The 18,336-nt window shown below is 46.3% G+C and overlaps 1 protein-coding gene across 6 annotated transcripts in view; it reads left to right on the forward strand.

Annotated features, from left to right (window-relative positions):
- The window catches only part of MTOR (mechanistic target of rapamycin kinase), a 157,150-nt gene that overhangs the window by 120,922 nt on the left and 17,892 nt on the right, over nucleotides 1–18,336 (forward strand). For all 6 annotated transcript variants that reach the window (XR_010148262.1, XR_010148265.1, XR_010148263.1 and 3 more), the window contains 13 exons: nucleotides 2,419–2,544; nucleotides 2,642–2,773; nucleotides 7,648–7,763; nucleotides 8,921–9,038; nucleotides 11,337–11,585; nucleotides 12,276–12,376; nucleotides 13,161–13,257; nucleotides 13,560–13,658; nucleotides 13,990–14,112; nucleotides 14,310–14,492; nucleotides 14,972–15,106; nucleotides 15,320–15,494; nucleotides 17,475–17,610. Coding sequence is in view for 3 of the 6 variants with exons in the window: in XM_016953950.4 (XP_016809439.2) it covers nucleotides 2,419–2,544; nucleotides 2,642–2,773; nucleotides 7,648–7,763; nucleotides 8,921–9,038; nucleotides 11,337–11,585; nucleotides 12,276–12,376; nucleotides 13,161–13,257; nucleotides 13,560–13,658; nucleotides 13,990–14,112; nucleotides 14,310–14,492; nucleotides 14,972–15,106; nucleotides 15,320–15,494; nucleotides 17,475–17,610 (1,790 nt within the window). In the remaining 3 variants the exon portion in view is untranslated. The remainder of the gene's footprint in view (nucleotides 1–2,418; nucleotides 2,545–2,641; nucleotides 2,774–7,647; nucleotides 7,764–8,920; nucleotides 9,039–11,336; nucleotides 11,586–12,275; nucleotides 12,377–13,160; nucleotides 13,258–13,559; nucleotides 13,659–13,989; nucleotides 14,113–14,309; nucleotides 14,493–14,971; nucleotides 15,107–15,319; nucleotides 15,495–17,474; nucleotides 17,611–18,336) is intronic.

Genomic DNA, 18,336 nt, shown 5'->3' on the forward strand with positions numbered 1-18,336 from the left:
GCCCCTTTGATAATTAATTCACTTTTTTATTATTTTATTTTATTTATTTATTTTTTTTTTTTTTTTGAGACGGAGTCTCGCTGAGTCCCCCAGGCTGGAGTGCAGTGGCACGATCTCGGCTTACTGCAAGCTCCGCCTCCCAAGTTCACGCCATTCTCCTGCCTCAGCCTCCTGAGTAGCTGGGACTACAGGCACCCACCACCACGCCTGGCTAATTTTTTTTTTTTTTTTTTTTTTTTTTTAGTAGAGACGGGGTTTCACCGTATTAGCCAGGATGATCTCGATCTCCTGACCTTGTGATCCCCCCACCTCAGCCTCCCAAAGTGCTGGGATTACAGGCATGAGCCACCGTGCCCCGCCTTTTTTCTTTTTTTTTAAGTATAAAGAATTTGTGGCCAGGCACAGTGGCTCATTCCTGTAATCCCAGCACTTTAGGAGGCCGAGGTGGGTGGATTGCTTGAGGTCAGGAGTTCAAGACCAGGCTGGCCAACATAGCAAAACCCCATATCTACTAAAAATACAAAAATTAGCCAGGCATGGTGGCACACACCTGTAGTTCCAGCTACTCAGAGGCTGAGGCAGAAGAATTGCTTGAACCTTGGAGGCAGAGGTTGCAGTGAGCCGAGACCGAGCCACTGCACTCCAGCCTGGGAGACAAGAATGATCCCACCTGTAATCCCAGCACATTGGGAGGCTGAGGCAGGCAGATAGCTTAAGCCCAGGAGTTTGAGACCGGCCTTGGCAATGTGGCAAAACCCCATCTCTTCAAAAAATACAAAAATTAGCCAGATGTGATGTGCGCCCATAGTCCCAGCTACTCAGGAGGTTGAGGCGGGAGGATCGCTTGAACCTGGGAGGTTGAGGCTGCAGTGAGCCATTATTGCACCACTTTACTCCAGCCTGGGTGACAGAGTGAGACCCTATCAAAAAAAAAGAAAGAAGAATTTCTAAGTGTAACTGAATGAAGCATTTCCCCTTCTGTGTATACTTTTTGATCTGAGATGAGTAGAAATGAAGAAGAAAGAATCAAAGATGCCAACATACATGGCATCTCAACAGTCTTTTTTTTTTTTTTTTCCAGAAGTCTTAATGGAGGTTTAGGCTTTAATAACTTCAGAAATATAAATGCTACCAACTTAAAAACAATGTCACTTCAAAAATTTTTAAACTTCTTTACATTTAATTCATTTTTCAACTTTGAATGATACATTTTAAATTTAATATCTTTGTCAGTGATAGTCATCTTCAACCAGAAAGACTGAAACAAAATTTTAAAGTTGAAGATGTATTATGTGTTATTCACCATTCACAAAATAAATTGGAATCAATCATTTAATTTATTTAATCCTCACCGTATCCCTATGAAACTGGTACTATTTTTATTCCACCCTACAGATCTGTCAGAGGTTAAGTGATTTGCCCAAAGTCACATAGGGTAGCAAGTGACAGAGGCAGGATTCAAGCTCCAAACCCATGCTATACCATCTCTCAAACTGCTGAGACGCCCCTAAGGGCAAGGGTCCCCAGACCCGGGGCCGGGGACCGGTGAGTAGCCTGTTAGGAACCGGGAGGCACAGCAGGAGGTGAGGGATGGGCAAGCTCCACCTCCTGTCAGATCAGCAGCCACACTGGATTCTCATAGGAGCATGAACCCTATTATGAACTGCGCATGCAAGGGATCTAGGTTGCATGCTCCTTATGAGAATCTAATGCCTGATGATCTGAGGTGAAACAGTCATCTGAAAACCATCCCCCCGCCCCCCACCCAATCTGTGGAATAATTGTCTTCCACAAAACTAGTCCCTGGTGCCAGAAAGGTTGGGGACTGCTGCCTAAGGGTATTTCACTCACAGTACCCTTAACCTGAGAAAGCTGAGATTCTATCAGCAAATCTCTGTTGTGTTTCACAGTGGATTTGGCTGTGGCTTGCAGGGAAGTTAAAATGTATCAGAAGGCCAGGCATGGTGGCTCGTGCCTGTAATCCCAGAACTTTGGGAGCCGAAGCAGGCAGATCAGTTAAGGTCAGGAGTTCGAGAGCAGCCTTGCCGTCATGGTGAAACACCATCTCTATTAAAAATACAAGAAAAGGCCGGGCGCGCTGGCTCACGCCTGTAATCCCAGCACTTTGGGAGGCCAAGACGGTTGGATCACAAGGTCAGGAGTTCAAGACCAGCCTGGCCAAGATGCTGAAACCCCGTCTCTACTAAAAATACAAAACTTAGCCAGGCATGATGGCACACGCCTGTAATCCCAGCTACTCTGGAGGCTGAGGCAGGAGAATTGCTTGAACCCGGGAGGCAGAGGTTGCAGTGAGCCAAGATTGCACCACTGCACTCCAGCCTGGGCGACAGAGCAAGACTCTGCCACAAAAACAGTGTATCAGAAGACATATCTAATCTTCACTTCTGAATGTTCCAGGGCTGCCAGCGTATCGTAGAGGACTGGCAGAAAATCCTTATGGTGCGGTCCCTTGTGGTCAGTCCTCATGAAGACATGAGAACCTGGCTCAAGTATGCAAGCCTGTGCGGCAAGAGTGGCAGGCTGGTGAGTGACAAACACCCACCCACATGGGCAGGTAGGGCCCCATGGTGTCCCTGGGCTGTCCAGTTCTGTCTATAACCCAGTTTCTCTTATTTTTAAGGCTCTTGCTCATAAAACTTTAGTGTTGCTCCTGGGAGTTGATCCGTCTCGGCAACTTGACCATCCTCTGCCAACAGTTCACCCTCAGGTGACCTATGCCTACATGAAAAACATGTGGAAGAGTGCCCGCAAGGTCTGTATCCCAACGCATCCAGAACAGACCACCTTCTCCAGAATGCTCGCCTAATCTGCTTCTCTCTGCCTCTTTAAGGCCAGAAAAGAAACAGTGTTTAAACCACCTACTCACAATGTCAGGGAGTCTCTTCCTGTTACGAAGCTATTTGGCCTGATTTCATAGAGTGAATCATAGTTGAGGAGATGGCGTGTATACCATTGATCAAACCAATGAATGTGATCACAGTTATATGTATTTGTATCTAGAAAGTGCTGGGACATAGAAAGGGCACACTTTCTACCCCTAAGAGAAGATGGGCTGTTTGGTACAAAAAAGAGCAGATTTGTAAATACACAGACTAGAACTTTCATAAGACCAATTTGGGTTTTTCAGACTTCTGGTCTCCTCTCCTGTCATCAGTTTGGATTCAAAAGGAATAACATGCAGGGTATAATGCTGAAACCAGGAGGGAAAGTTATCTTGAAGCCAATGTAGAATTCTTCTGACTTTATGTACAGACAAGCCCTTGGGAAATAGATATGGCTCCTGGTTTGGGGGTTTTTTTCTTTAAACAATCTGCCTGGATGATGCTGAGGACTAATAAACAGTAGGCCCTGGAGGCAAAGTCAGCACCTGCTTTGGCTTCCCCTTCCTCCTTCTTAAAAGGAAGAGGGAGTCTCACTAGCCTTCTCTCCCCATTGTGACCCCCACAGTGAGGTACCTGAGATGAGAGAGGAATAAAACCCAGCCACTGGAGCCTTTGCTGTGGGAAGATCTCATAAAATAGAAGTTGTGTTTCTGCAGAAGGCACACTTAGGAGATCTGGGGACTGGGTCTAGAAATTGACTAATTTTATACATGACTGAATCAGGGTGGCTGTGAATACCACCCAGAGTGGGATCAGCCAGCCTGTACCCAGGCACCTGGTCTTTGGGATTTACTGCAGTACCAATGACCTAAGTTTCCTTCTTCAAATGTGCAGCTTGGAGATTTTATTTGTTTTTTTGTTGTTTTGTTTTATTTTTCAGTCTCTGTGAGCCTCCCAGGCCAGAGCATTTCTGATTCAAAGCCTGACCTCCTCCAGGCAAATGAGAAAAACAGAAGGTGCTGGATCTGAGTATAGTCTGGTTTCCCTCCTATGTATAGCCTCCAAGTCTTTGACTGTCTTGCCCAAGGCAGGCCAAAGAAGTCTTTTGGGTAATATCTCAAGCAAGGAGTGGCTTCTTTCAACATAAGACCCCAGCCCAACTTCTCCATGGAATAGTCTTTCTTAGTAGCCCAAATTCTGTGGAATTAAAAATCAGGAACCTATTTAAAGTAAAGTGCTGGGACTTCAAGCCCAGAACTAGAGATGTCATATCTTCATAGTTAAGGAGCTACCCAAGGAAAACTGACTACTTAATAATTGTGCTGCTGAGCAAGACACTCACTGAGCCTTACTTTCCTCCACTGTAAACAAGAATCATGCTCTGCCTCGCCTGAGGCAAAGGAAAGTATTTGTGGGAAAAGCAGACCCTGTTATCCTGGAAGGCATCAGGCTATGGGTATATGTATCATGTTTTCCTAGACAAGACACTTCACAGAGTCCAGAGACAGGCTGGTCCTTCTGTAAAATTTCACTGAGCCAAGGCCATTGTTCTTGCCCACAAACCCACCCATGCAATCTAGAACCAGAATATTGTGCCTAGCTAAAATCCTGTGGGTCTATGAGAAGCCCCTTCTTCCAAGTGACAGGTCCTTCATTTATAAGAGAGAAAGAATCACTTTTCCCTTTTTTCATTTCCTGGGGATGGAGAAAACAAATTTTAAATAGAAATTTTCCAATTCCTTGAAAATAAGTTGCCTTGTACTATACAGTAGAAAGATACTGGATTCTCTTATGCTGGATAAACAAAATATTGGGCTTCAAATCCAAACTTAATACCCAGCCTCCCCAGCTTTGGCAGTTTATATTTTGTTCAGCTCCTTATTAAGTCCACCAAAGAGTTTAAACCCAGTGTCTGGATTGTTGATGACAGGTAGCTTATGGGCTCTGAAAAGCACCTACTATCAGAGTTCCTAGTTTAGCTCCTACCTGCGTGACGTATGCAATGATCACACTGAGTTATCACCTTTTTGGTGATTGAGTTTTTTTACTACCGCCTCCCAATTCTTTTTTTTTTTTTTTTAATCAGATTTAAGCCAGGTGTGGTGGCTCACGCCTATGATCCCAGCACTTTGGGAGGCTGAGGCAGGCGAATCACTTGAGGTCAGGAGTTTGAGACCAGCCTGGGCAACATGGTGAAGCACCGTCTCTACTAAAAATGCAAAAATTAGCCAGGTGTGGTGATGCATACCTGTACTCCCAGCTACTCAGGAAGTTGAGGTGGGAGAATCGCTTGAACCTGGGAGGCAGAGGTTGCAGTGAGCCAAGATCACGCCACTGCACTCCATCCTGGGTGACAAGAGCGAAACTCTGTTTCAAAAAAAAAAAAAAAAATCAGATTTAAGACTGGTCAATGTAGTTCTCCTAGAAAAAAAAAAAAACTAAAGGGTGGTTCACACCTGTAATCCCAGCACTTTGGGAGGCCGTGGTGGGAAGATTGCTTGAGCCCAGGAATTTGAGACCAACCTGGGCAACATAGCAAGACCTCATCTCTACTAAAAATTAAAATTAAAATTAACTGGGCATGGTGGTGTGTGCCTGTAGTTTCAGCTACTGGGAGGCTGAGGTAGGAGGATCACTTGAGCAAAAGTGTTCAAGTCTGCAGTGAGCTATCATTGCACCACTGCACTTCAGCCTGGGTAACAGAGTGAGAGACCCTGTCTCTAAAGGAATAAAAATTTAAATTAAAAAAATTAAAATTAAAGGAACATTTATCACTTCCCAAGTGTGGGATGCTATTGTAGTTCATTTTTCAAAGTTGGTGGTGAGTAATGGATCCCTGTGAAGACAGATGTCTGAGGGAGACAGGTGTCTTGTTAAGTGTTGGAACATCTGTGTGCCTGCCCTGTCCTCATGCATGGATTAGCTGCTTGATCAATTGTTTGTCATGTCATTCTGGCTCTGGGTTAACCCAATCTCTTCATGCCAATTAATTCCTTATATTGAAAAGCATCTGAGGTTGGTCCTGGCCCCCAAGCTAGGGAGTTTCATTTTCTTCAAGGCCATCATCACTAACATGTTTTTTGTTTGTTTGTTTGTTTGTTTGTTTTTTTGAGACAGAGTTTCGCTCTTGTCACCCAAACTGGAGTGCAGTGGTGTGATCTTGGCTCACTGCAACCTCTGCCTCCAGGTTCAAGCAATTCTCCTGCCTCAGCCTCCTGAGTAGCTGGGATTACAAGCAGCCACCACCACGCCCAGCTAATTTTTGTATTTTTAGTAGAGATGGGGTTTCACCATATTGGCCAGGCTGGTCTCGAACTCCTGACCTCAGGTGATCCACCCACCTTGGCCTCCCAAAGTGCTGAGATTACAGGCGTGAGCCACCACACCCAGCCTTTTTTCTTTTCTTTTCTTTCTTTCTTTTTTTTTTTTTTTTTTTTTTTTGAGACAGTCTCACTCTGTTGCCCAGGTTGGAATGCAGTGGCACGATCTTGGCTCACTACAACCTCTGCCTCCCGGGTTCAAGCAATTCTCCTGCCTCAGCCTCCCAAATAGCTGGGATTACAGGCGCGCCCCACCACGCCCGGCTAATTTTTGTATTTTTGGTAGAGACAGGTTTCACCATGTTGGCCAGGCTGGTCTGGAACTCCTGACCTCAGGTGATCCACCCGCCTCGGCCTCCTAAAGTGCTGGGATTACAGGTGTGAGCCACTGCACCTGGCTAACATGTTTTTATTTAAAACAAACAAAAATACCTCTTATATGATTTACCATAAGGAGAACTGTTATTTATCTGAAGTCTTGATTTTTTCCTTCTCCTGCAGCACAGAACACATTGCCTCTTTTTCACATTCTCTCATATAATGTTTCCTTTCCCTGTGTTAATGCATTTAGATTTTGCCATTTTTCCATTTGAGTTTTGGTGTTTGTACATTCTATCTCCATCCTTGAAGCCCTTTATTATTATTTTTGTTTCTATTTGTGGGTTTTCCCCCCTCTAGAAAAACCAGAAAAGATTTGTTTTTCCCTTTAAAAGTGATATGGACCCCACTTATCAAGATGCTGGTTCAACTGGATGTGGCGGGCTTGTACAGTAGTCTCAGATCTGTGATTCTGTCTCTGCCCTTCCTCAGTTCAGCTGTCTGTTCCTGACTCACATGCCCTCTGCTCACTTTGTATACAAGCCGGTAGTATAAATAGATCTAGCTGCTTTAGGGTGCTCTGGAGATTTTGCCCCTAAGTCACCCTGTTCAACCAGATGTTTGCTGAGCTAATATCTTCTCCCTATTCCCTGTGAATGCATGAGGGTTTTCACCCCAAATCTGTGTTCTTATTTGGGTGCTATATGATTTTTAAATCCATAGTTTTTGCTCCACTGGACTGTCCAAGGTACCCTGGTGTTGTAAACAAATACCAAAGTTTTATTAGCCTGAAACAATTCCCAAAAGCCTAATATCCCCCAGGGTAACATATTGATAGTGAAGTAAGCAGTTGTTTCAAATTACTTTGTAGGAATTTTTATTTGGGGTAGCCAGGCATGAAACTTTGCCAAGGCTTATAAAACTGGTAATTATAGTTGGCAAAGGAGAGCCAAGACTTGAGTTGAATAAGTCATGAATCTTTTTGAAAAGCCCAGTCTCTCCCAGTATCACACCCTGGTCCTCTGTCCTATGGGGTCGTCATTCTGTGCTCTAGGGTATTCTGTTTGGAGAGGGGTTGACTCATGCCTATCAGATGAACGGTAGCTCCCTTCCTCTGAAGCTGGGCCGCAAGCCAAGTGGCTCTCTGTGCCTTTGTCCTGTTACAGATCGATGCCTTCCAGCACATGCAGCATTTTGTCCAGACCATGCAGCAACAGGCCCAGCATGCCATCGCTACTGAGGACCAGCAGCATAAGCAGGAACTGCACAAGCTCATGGCCCGGTGAGGTCCCCACTGACCTGGGGCAAGTCACATTCCAGCCCTGTCATCCCAGCAGCTTCTGCAGCAAGGAGGAGTTCAAGGCTTCTTGGGTGGCTGATTGCTGACATCTCTCTTTCCTTTTCCAGTAGGGATCCCAGCCAACCACCAAAGCATGCTGCTCTCAAAGTCTCTGCCACTTGCTTTCCTAGGTTCAGCAGCCCAAGAGCACCCATGTGCTGTTCTCCTGGCGTCTGGTTTTAGAGTCCTTGTTTTCAAATGTCAGATATGCTGCCCCCCCCCCCTTTTTTTTTTGAGATGGTCTTGCTGTGTCACCCAGGCTAGAGTATAGCCTTGATCTCCTGGGCTTAAGCAATCCTCCCACCTCAGTTTCCCAAGTAGCTATAGGCACGTGCCACCACACTGGCTAGTTTTTTGTAGAAATGAGGTCTCTACAAAAGAACAGGCATAGAGCCTGCATTTCCTCCTACAAGTTTAATGTTGCCCAGGCTGGTCTCAAACTCCTGTGCTCCAGCCAGCCTCCCTCCACAGCCTTCCAAAATGCTGGGATTATAGGTGTGAGCCACTGTGCCACTCTATGCTGCAGATTTGATATTTGACTTCAGAGAAGTGACTTAACCTCTCTATGCCTCAGTTACCAATATAAAAGGGATAGTAACAGTTTCTATTTCCTAGGGTGGTATAAAGTAGTGTGAGGATTAATGCAAAGAGTACAATGCCAAGCATTTCAAGCAGCACTTGGAATACAGTAGCAGTCAGTAAATGTGGGCTAATCTCATTACAAAGAATGGAGGCGAAGGGAAAAGTAAGGGAGAAGCCATATAGCAATCAATAAAGAAGTAACTCTCAACAACTGTCACCCACAAAAAATTGGGTTTGGGGTAGATAAGTCCATACAGACCTATCTGTACCAGGTACATGGTTTATGCTGTCATTGAGAGACCAAGGTCAAGATGGAAAGATGGTATCTTAAAAATGTATTCCAAAAGCCCATCTCCTTTCTTGCATATGGCTGAAAATTTTGCTAGCTCCTTCACATTGCCTCTTGAGAACAAGAGGAAATACCAGAAGGGCTTCAGTGTCCCCTAACAATTTGTGGTCCTCTTAGGAGGGCTGTTTTGAGGAGGGAATGTCATGGGGGCTTGTTTCTCTGCTTCCAGATGCTTCCTGAAACTTGGAGAGTGGCAGCTGAATCTACAGGGCATCAATGAGAGCACAATCCCCAAAGTGCTGCAGTACTACAGCGCCGCCACAGAGCACGACCGCAGCTGGTACAAGGTGATCAGAAGCAGGCCACCTGTGAGACCCAGCACCCTGGCTGGCTCATGTCCTCCTGTGTGCTCGTGGTTACAGCTGAGCTTCTGCGGAGCTAGGCTGATGCTGTGAACTTACTTCTTGAGTCCCTGGAGCCTATCTATAAGAGGCCCAGGGAGCCTGCATTTCCCCCTACAAGTTTAATTAATACAGAAAGATTATTGGAGAAATACTTGTTACACCATTATTATGTGTATGTGGTGTTGAGGATTGCTGCTGTCTTATAGACTCTGAGCTGCTTGTTTTCCTGGGAGCATCTGGACACATGGTTAATCTCTGGAGCGACATCTTCCCTTAGGTCATCTGTTCTTGCTCAGCGTTTTTCTGATTTGCATCCTTGCCTGCTCCTCAGCTAAGAACTTAACTTTCTTTGTTTTTATTGGAAAGATCCAAGTAACATCCTGTTATGTTACAGGAAACTTTTGAAAGAGATAAACAGAATTAGAAAATATATAAAAGATGTGATTGATGGAGGGGTGATTTTTGGAAGTATATATCTTTGGTGAGAATATACTTTTTTATTTCTTTTTGAGAGGCTTCCTGGTAACTACTTGGTGTGGCAGATGTCATTGATGTCTTTCCAGTATTTCCTTGGCTTGCCAATACTTTGTGAATTAATCTCTCTGAAATCTAAACTTGCATCTGAGGACTGCAGAAGCACTTATAATACAGATCTTACCTTTGTTTAGGCATGCTTCATTCTGGTTTGAAAAATATCCATTTTGTCATAAGAGTAATACTCTCTCTAGGACAGCTTTCATGTCCAAAGCTGGAATACATCCGGTAAACACTATTAACTGGAAGCTTATTAATCAGAGTTGTATTCTAACCAGAGTTACTTTCATTCATTTAGCTTTTAGGAAGTAAGCAAATCACAAGAAAAAAGTTGGTTTCAGGAACTTTAGTTTTAGTTTTTAAAAGGTTTTCCTAATGTGGGTCCCTTTTGTTTTATGATGTATTCTACCATCAACGTCATGGCCCTGTGTGCATGCCAGGACTGTTTGTCTTGTTCACCTTGACCCCAGGTCATTGCCAGGCACATAGCAGATACACAAGAGATATTCAGTGAATAAATGAAGGTATGGAAAAACAAACCTGGGTCATTGTAGAATTCTTACTCATCAAGTAAAGGTTAGTTGTGATCAACCTATTCTCCTTAGTTGAGAAAACGGACACACCTGTGTTCAAGGTTTTTGGCAAGGCATACGAACGAATTTCCCAATTATTCAGAAAGTTCAGCTATTAATGGGTCACGTAGTGTCCTACTATCACTGCAAAGTTACCATGCCTGGAAGCAAACTCTGCCTCACACTCGCTAAACCAAGTGGTGGTACGCTGTAGAGTCATTGCCGCTCAGAACCCCAGAGAGAGTAGTATTCCTTTATCCCAATAAGCACCAGCGGTTCTTCCTTCAAGCATTGAGCACTGGTTCTCTGTCAGGCCGTGGGCTAGGTGTTGGGACCAGGCAGATGAGTGAGATTCTTTCTCTGTCAGGCTCCTATGCTCTTCATGTCTTCCTTTGTCCACTATCTGGTGACCTGTCAAAACTTTGCTCCCTTGAAATATTGTGATAACTGCTGCTTGCCCCCACTTCTGCTTGCCACTTCTGCTCTCCCCTAAATGTACACTTTATACCCAGTGCAGCTCTGCTTTCTGGGTGAAAGTGCCAGCCCCGTGCCTGCTCCAGGCGTGCTTTGCTGGCCTCGCTCTCACTCCTCGCCTGTGTGTATCCCCTGCGCGGTCACATTCATGGGCTTGTTTTCCGTGAACCAATCTGCACATCTCTGGCCTTATTCTTCCCCCTTGCCAAGTAGTCCCCACTGCTGCCTTCTTGTTTCCCTCCTTGCCCTTCTGCAGCTCTCTTCCAGACCTACCCCAAATCCCTCTTCTTGACAAAGCTTTCCAAATGCCTGTCCTTGCTACTCCCATTGTGCCTTGCAGAGTACCTAGGTCTTCAGGTTTGTGCCTGAGCTCCCCTAGGAGGCCGGGAGATCCCTTGAGGCAAGAGCTCTCTCCTGCTCCTCTTGCTGTGCCCTTCTCGCAGTGCACTCATAGTACGTTATATAGTTAGTGCTCCACAAAGTGAGTGGATCATGTTGAATTTAGTAAAACAGCCATTTCTGAGTGTCTCCTTGAAGTGTTTGCTTTATGGACACACAGAACAGGCAGGAGCAGCTGTTCCTCAGCATCGACCTTGCGCTCCTCTGAGCCCTGCTGTTGGTCACAGCTCCAGTGTCTGTCCTTGCCTTTCTCCCCAACCAGGCCTGGCATGCGTGGGCAGTGATGAACTTCGAAGCTGTGCTACACTACAAACATCAGAACCAAGCCCGCGATGAGAAGAAGAAACTGCGTCATGCCAGCGGGGCCAACATCACCAACGCCACCACTGCCGCCACCACGGCCGCCACTGCCACCACCACTGCCAGCACCGAGGGCAGCAACAGTGAGAGCGAGGCCGAGAGCACCGAGAACAGCCCCACCCCATCGCCGCTGCAGAAGAAGGTCACTGAGGTACCCTTCCCTTCTTCCTTATTAACAACCAACCAAGGTGCCAGGCTCTCTGAGAAATGGAATCGTTGTTAAGCTTAAAAGGAACCTGAGGCTGTATCTGAAGTGCCAGGTGGAGCTGGAAAATACTGCCTATCTACCATCCAGCACTGCCTGAGACAGGGCTTTGTGTGTGAATATTTGTGTTTGGGGAGCTGACGCAGCCTCTATGCTGAAGAGCAAGCTCCTTGTCAAGCTTCCCTGTGGATGAGCTCATTCTCTACGTGCTGCACCTGTGTGTGGGTGGCTGTACACAGCTGCGGGTCCACTCTGAGGATGGGGCTTGGGAGGTCCGTCCTCTGCCTTTTTCTCTCCACTTCCACTTCTTCCCCTTCCCCTTGGGCTGTCAGTTCAGAATGCACCAGGGCAGCTGGCAGGCCCAGAGATCCGGGTGTTCAGAGCCTCAGCCCCACCTCCTCCCTCCATCCTGTTCAGGAAGCCACTGTCAGCCCAAGATAATAACAGTTATGATACAGTTGCCATTTATTGAGTCTTTGCTATGTGCCAGGTAATGATTAAAGATTTTTCATGCATTAACCGATTTAATTGTTATAACCACCCTTTGAAGTAGGTACAGTTAGTATACTCTTACGCCCATTTTACAGATGAGAAAGCAGAGGCAAGAGTGTCGCTAACACGTGTGTGTTCCAACAGGATCTGTCCAAAACCCTCCTGATGTACACGGTGCCTGCCGTCCAGGGCTTCTTCCGTTCCATCTCCTTGTCACGAGGCAACAACCTCCAGGATACACTCAGGTATCAGAGAAGGGAAGGATGCAACTCTGGTAGGCCATGTTAATGGCAAGACCTAGAAGTCACACATAAAAGTCCTCTTTCCCTTCCTGACCCTGATCAGGACACCCAAGATCGATGTATGTGCCTTTTTTCTGCACTGCATTTAAGGAGTAACAGCTGACTGGGCCCCACCTGTGTGGGTGAAACCTACAGAGAGTGAGGAGGAGAAGTGGAGTGAGAACTCTCCATGTGTGGTTTATTATGTAGGGATTATTAACCCATCTGTTAATCACAATATTTCTTTTTTCTGACCACCTGTTGCCTATTGAAGTCACAGTATTTCTAAAATCCCTCAGCAACTTGGAGAGGTCTTAACAAATGACTCAAATCAGTTAGCCCAGAGGGTAAAGGTGACAAGGTCCACGTCCTCCTTCATTTGAGGATCTCCAGCCAGCTAAGAGCCAGGTGTCCCTGTTGCCTCTGCCGTACAGCGACTCTTACATGTGCAGACTTGTGGCTCTCTAAAGGTTATCCTGGCTCGTTTGTTTGATGTTTGCATACATGCCATGGTGACCCCTCGGTGACCTGGGATGAAATGCTCATTTGCTCAGGGTGACTCTTATGGTGTTCGGTCAAGAGCACTGCCACCCATCACAGACACCTGCTCCCATGGGAGGCCAAACACATTTGAGAGTTACTGGTTGGAGTCCCTGCCAGCTCTCTTCTCAGGAGCCTTAGAGATGAAAAACAGGCAGGCAAAAACTGGGAAACTAAATTTTCTGTGACTTTCTCATTTCTTTTTCAGAGTTCTCACCTTATGGTTTGATTATGGTCACTGGCCAGATGTCAATGAGGCCTTAGTGGAGGGGGTGAAAGCCATCCAGATTGATACCTGGCTACAGGTGAGGACACTTGGTTACAGGTGAAGGTGGCTCCAAGTCTCTCTTCTGTGTGTCTCCTCTTACAAGCATGCTGTGTTCAGTGTCACAAGGCAGTGTGTGTTAATACAGTGCTAAGGAAGTAGGGCTCGGTCCCAGTGTCAAGTGTCCATATTTTCTTTATTTTCTTTTAGAAACTAAAGGGAAGGGAATGAACCATTTCAGAGCATCAACTGAAACAAGTTAAAAGAATTGATCTTTGCCTAGAAGAATAACTAGTTGTTTCAAGTCTCATATGCTACATACTGTGTCTTTTTGAATACCAGGTTATACCTCAGCTCATTGCAAGAATTGATACGCCCAGACCCTTGGTGGGACGTCTCATTCACCAGCTTCTCACAGACATTGGTCGGTACCACCCCCAGGTATGTGGAGACTCTGGGCAGTTTCTCATCTAACCACTGGTTTGGTGGTCAGCCTTTCCAAAAGCTGCCCTGGCGACACAAGCGCAGGAACTGGGAGCCATGTGTTCCATCCTGGCCCAGGAGGGTCTGTCCAGCCAGCCGTCCCAGAGGGCCCGGGAGCCTTGCTAAAAAGAAAGCGTTCCCTCCAAGACTGAGTTAGCCCCTTCCTGGTAGTCTCAAGCAGATGTTAATGTGACACTCACCACTTGTTTTGTCATTCTCCTTAAAATTCACACCAGCTCTTCCCCAACCCACATTTCCTTTATAGATGTTTCTTCTGTTTTTCCCTCAGGCCCTCATCTACCCGCTGACAGTGGCTTCTAAGTCTACCACGACAGCCCGGCACAATGCAGCCAACAAGATTCTGAAGAACATGTGTGAGCACAGCAACACCCTGGTCCAGCAGGCCATGATGGTGGGTCGGAGCCACTGTGGGGCTTCATAGACCCTGGTCACTTAGCTGGCGGGCGCGAGTGGGATTGTTTTTCTTCCTCGCATTGGTGCTGTGCACTTCCTCTGACTGCTGGAAATAGTACCTCCTGTGTCTCCAAAACAGACCTTTCTGAGGTTAGCTGATTCTTGGTGCTTCTCTCCTTCTTCTCTTGGCTTCAGGTGAGCGAGGAGCTGATCCGAGTGGCCATCCTCTGGCATGAGATGTGGCATGAAGGCCTGGAAGAGGCATCTCGTTTGTACTTTGGGGAAAGGAACGTGAAAGGCATGTTTGAGGTGCTGGAGCCCTTGCATGCTATGATGGAACGGGGCCCCCAGACTCTGAAGGAAACATCCTTTAATCAGGTATGGGGTAAAAAACACGAAAGGACATAACCCTGTAGAAATATTCTGCCACTAAAAAAAAATGAAATGAGAAAAGTTTTTATAGAATGAAAGGACGTGACCCAAGGCCTTTGTCAGATTTCTTTTCCTCTGGCCTTTCCACTGACTTTAATAAAACGAGCTCTGATGGAGGTCACAGAGCATAAAACATCAGAAATTAGTTACAGGGACCCTTCTGAATTTTAACTGGAAAAGCCTAAGATTTCTCAAGAGGTCATCTCATCCCTCCTCTCACCCTTCCTTCCCTATAAGCCATGCTGCTGGTTTGGAAGCTCCAGGGTTGGAGGCCTGCACCTCTGCTCTTGCTTTCTCCAGCCCCCTGCCAGTGTTTTCAGGCCACAGCGGGCTCCTGAGGAATATCTGCAGTCAGCCTGGGGATTTTGCCTCCTGGCTTGGTTGAGACTTTGATAACTTGAAAACGTGCCTGCTTTCTCTCTCAGGCCTATGGTCGAGATTTAATGGAGGCCCAAGAGTGGTGCAGGAAGTACATGAAATCAGGGAATGTCAAGGACCTCACCCAAGCCTGGGACCTCTATTATCATGTGTTCCGACGAATCTCAAAGCAGCTGCCTCAGGTAGGATCTTCAGGCTCCTGGCAGGGTTAACTGTCATTATAGTCCTTTCTGTTTTACTGTCTATGAATGTTCTAACACTCATTCCAAAGCATCTGGTTTTACTTCTGCTTTGGGACAAGTAATTGTTATTAGCAATCCACTGAAAAATACTTAAATTGCGTTTAAATTCCTCCCTGGAGGCAGAACACTAAATCCTTTGGTAATTATTCACAGCTCACATCCTTAGAGCTGCAATATGTTTCCCCAAAACTTCTGATGTGCCGGGACCTTGAATTGGCTGTGCCAGGAACATATGACCCCAACCAGCCAATCATTCGCATTCAGTCCATAGCACCGTCTTTGCAAGTCATCACATCCAAGCAGAGGCCCCGGAAATTGACACTTATGGGTAAGGACCATTGTGCACTTCTGTCATCTGCTTCTCCCTCCTACACTGGCTGAGACCCCTTCCCTCTTCTGAAATTACTGCTTGCCATTCCCACTACTCACCTATCATAGCTACATCTCTCCCATGCTCATTGAGAGGAAAATAGAGGGCAAGCAAATTTCTCATTATGTCCTCAGGACTTAGTTCATTCATGTAGTTGGGCTTTTGTGAAGCATGATCACACATAAAGGGAATGACAAAGTCATGCAAGGCAGAGAAGTAACAGTGGAAGGCAGGTGTAGGGGACTGATGAGGCCAGGGAGGAGGCAGCTGGGTGCAAGCAGGGAATGTGCTAGCTCCTCTGAAACGGGGGCTTCTGGCTCTTGAATTTTTTTTTTTTTTTTTTTACCATCATAGTCTCTGTGGTAAATGATTGTGTAAAATGAACAAGTGGATTCTCATAGTGAGATTTGTTAAGCAAGTGGGCTCTGGAATTTCCCTTGGGGTAGAGTGTTACTTATGGGGGATGTTTTAGTGAGGCCTGAGTGCTGTGGTGGCACTTTGAGGCCTCTCACTTTTTTTTTTTTTTTTGAGCCAGAGTTTTGCTCTTGTTGCCCAGGCTGGAGTTTAATGGCGCAATCTTGACTCACTGCAACCTCCACCTCCCAGGTTCAAGCAATTCTCCTGTCTCAGACTCCCGAGTAGCTGGGATTACAGGCATGCACCACCACGCCTGGCTAATTTTTGTATTTTTAATAGAGTTGGGGTTTCACCATGTTGGCCAGGCTGGTCTCGAACTCTGACCTCAAGTGATCCGCCTGTCTCGGCCTTCCAAAGTGCTGGGATTACAGGTGTGAGCCACTGCGCCCAGCCACCTCTTGCTCTTTTTTTTTTTTTTTTTCCCCAAGACAGAGTCTCACTCTGTTGCCCAGGCTGGAGTGAGGTGGTGTGCTCTCGGCTCACTGCAACCCCACCTCCTGAGTTCAAGCGATTCTCGTGCCTCAGCCTCCCTAATAGCTGAGATTACAGGCGCATGCCACACAATCAGCTAATTTTTATATTTTTAGTAGAGATGGGATTTCACCACGTTGGCCAGGCTGGTCTCAAACTCCCGACCTGAGGTGATCCGCCCAGCTTGGCCTCCCAAAATGTTAGGATTACAGGTGTGAGCCACCGCGCCCAGCCTCACCTCTCACTCTTAATAATGCTCAATGTTTCTTAAATGCAGTGATTATTCACCAACACCAATTAATCATGGTCCACAGGTGATTATCTCTGCATGCGCTGTTGTCTTCTGATACCAAAATGTGGGTCAGGCTGGTTCTTGGGGTGTTTAATTAAAGAGAGTTTAAGAAAGGAATTGTTTCCAGAGGTGTAAGCAAAGCTAAGAGAATCAACAAGGAGCGCTCATGAACAAGCACAAGTGAGAAATTGTTACTCAGCCCTCACCCACCCCCACACTCCAGAACTGGAAGAGCAAGGAGCCCAGCTAGAACCGTCACCATGCCAGAGAGGCCATCTAGCAGAGTCTACAGTCCAGAGAGAGTGGTGGCTTCTAGAACTGGGGCCAGGCTGGTGATGGGGGACACATACCCTGACCTCTCCCTCTACCCATCCTCTGACCTCCTGCCAGTACCCTTCCACCATTGGCCACGCCCAAGTGGGATCCCAGGTGATGCGGCCTGTAGGAGTCAGGCTTCTCAGAACAGAGGAGGACAGAGTGGGTCGGAAAACAGGAATGATCATTTCCGTGCCTAACCATTCCTGGTCCTCAAAAACAGATTTTGTTTTGTTTTAATTTGAACAACATTGGTCATTGAGAACCATAAAAGGCAAAGCCACTCTTTTCATTAATTCTAAAGATTGTTTTTTCTTTTTGTGAGGAACGTGTGATTAGGTAAGGCATATGTAGTCTGTGGGATCTCTTGAATGCAGTGGTGCTCTCAGCTGAAGAGCTGAGGACCTCTGATGTACACTCACCGCTCCCACTGTTCCTTACAGGCAGCAACGGGCATGAGTTTGTTTTCCTTCTAAAAGGCCATGAAGATCTGCGCCAGGATGAGCGTGTGATGCAGCTCTTCGGCCTGGTTAACACCCTTCTGGCCAATGACCCAACATCTCTTCGGAAAAACCTCAGGTATTCAGAAACCCTGAAATGGCAACAATTTGAGAAGTCTTCTGTTTTTTTCCTACATTTGTCTCATGTAGTCATGTATTATATCTTAACAAAAAACTATAAAATTAGGGAGCCAGGCATGGTAACTCATGCCGGTAGTCCCAGAAACTCCAGAGGTTGAGGCCAGGGGGATGGCTTGAGCCCAGGAGTTCAAGGCTGCAGTGAGCTGTGATTGTGCCACTGCCCTCCAGCCTGGGTAATAGAGCAAGACTGTCTCTTTAGAAGAAAAAGGCTGGGCATGGTGGCTCGCACCTATAATCCTAATATTTTGTAATGCCAAGGTAGGAGGATCACTTGAGCCCAGGAATTCAAGACCAGCCTAAACAACATAGAGAGACCCCATCACTATTTATTTAAAAAAATTAAAAAGGTGACAGGGCACGGTGGCCCATGCCTATAATCCCAGCACTTTGGGAGGCCCAAAGTGGATCACTTGAGGTCAGGAGTTCGAGACCAGCCTGGCCAACATGGTGAAACCCTGTGTCCACTAAAAATACAAAAATTAGCTGGGCGTGGTGGCGGCCACCTGTAATCCCGGCTACTCAGGAGGCTGAGGCACGAGAATTGCTTGAACCTGGGAGGCGGAGGTTGCTGTGAGCCAAGATTGCACCATTGTACTCCAGGCTGGGCAACAAGAGTGAAACTCCATCTCAAAAATAAATAACTAAAGTAAGAAAAAAAATTAAG

Source organism: Pan troglodytes, chromosome 1, assembly GCF_028858775.2.
Source record: "Pan troglodytes isolate AG18354 chromosome 1, NHGRI_mPanTro3-v2.0_pri, whole genome shotgun sequence".
Classification (NCBI taxonomy): Eukaryota; Metazoa; Chordata; class Mammalia; order Primates; family Hominidae; genus Pan; species Pan troglodytes.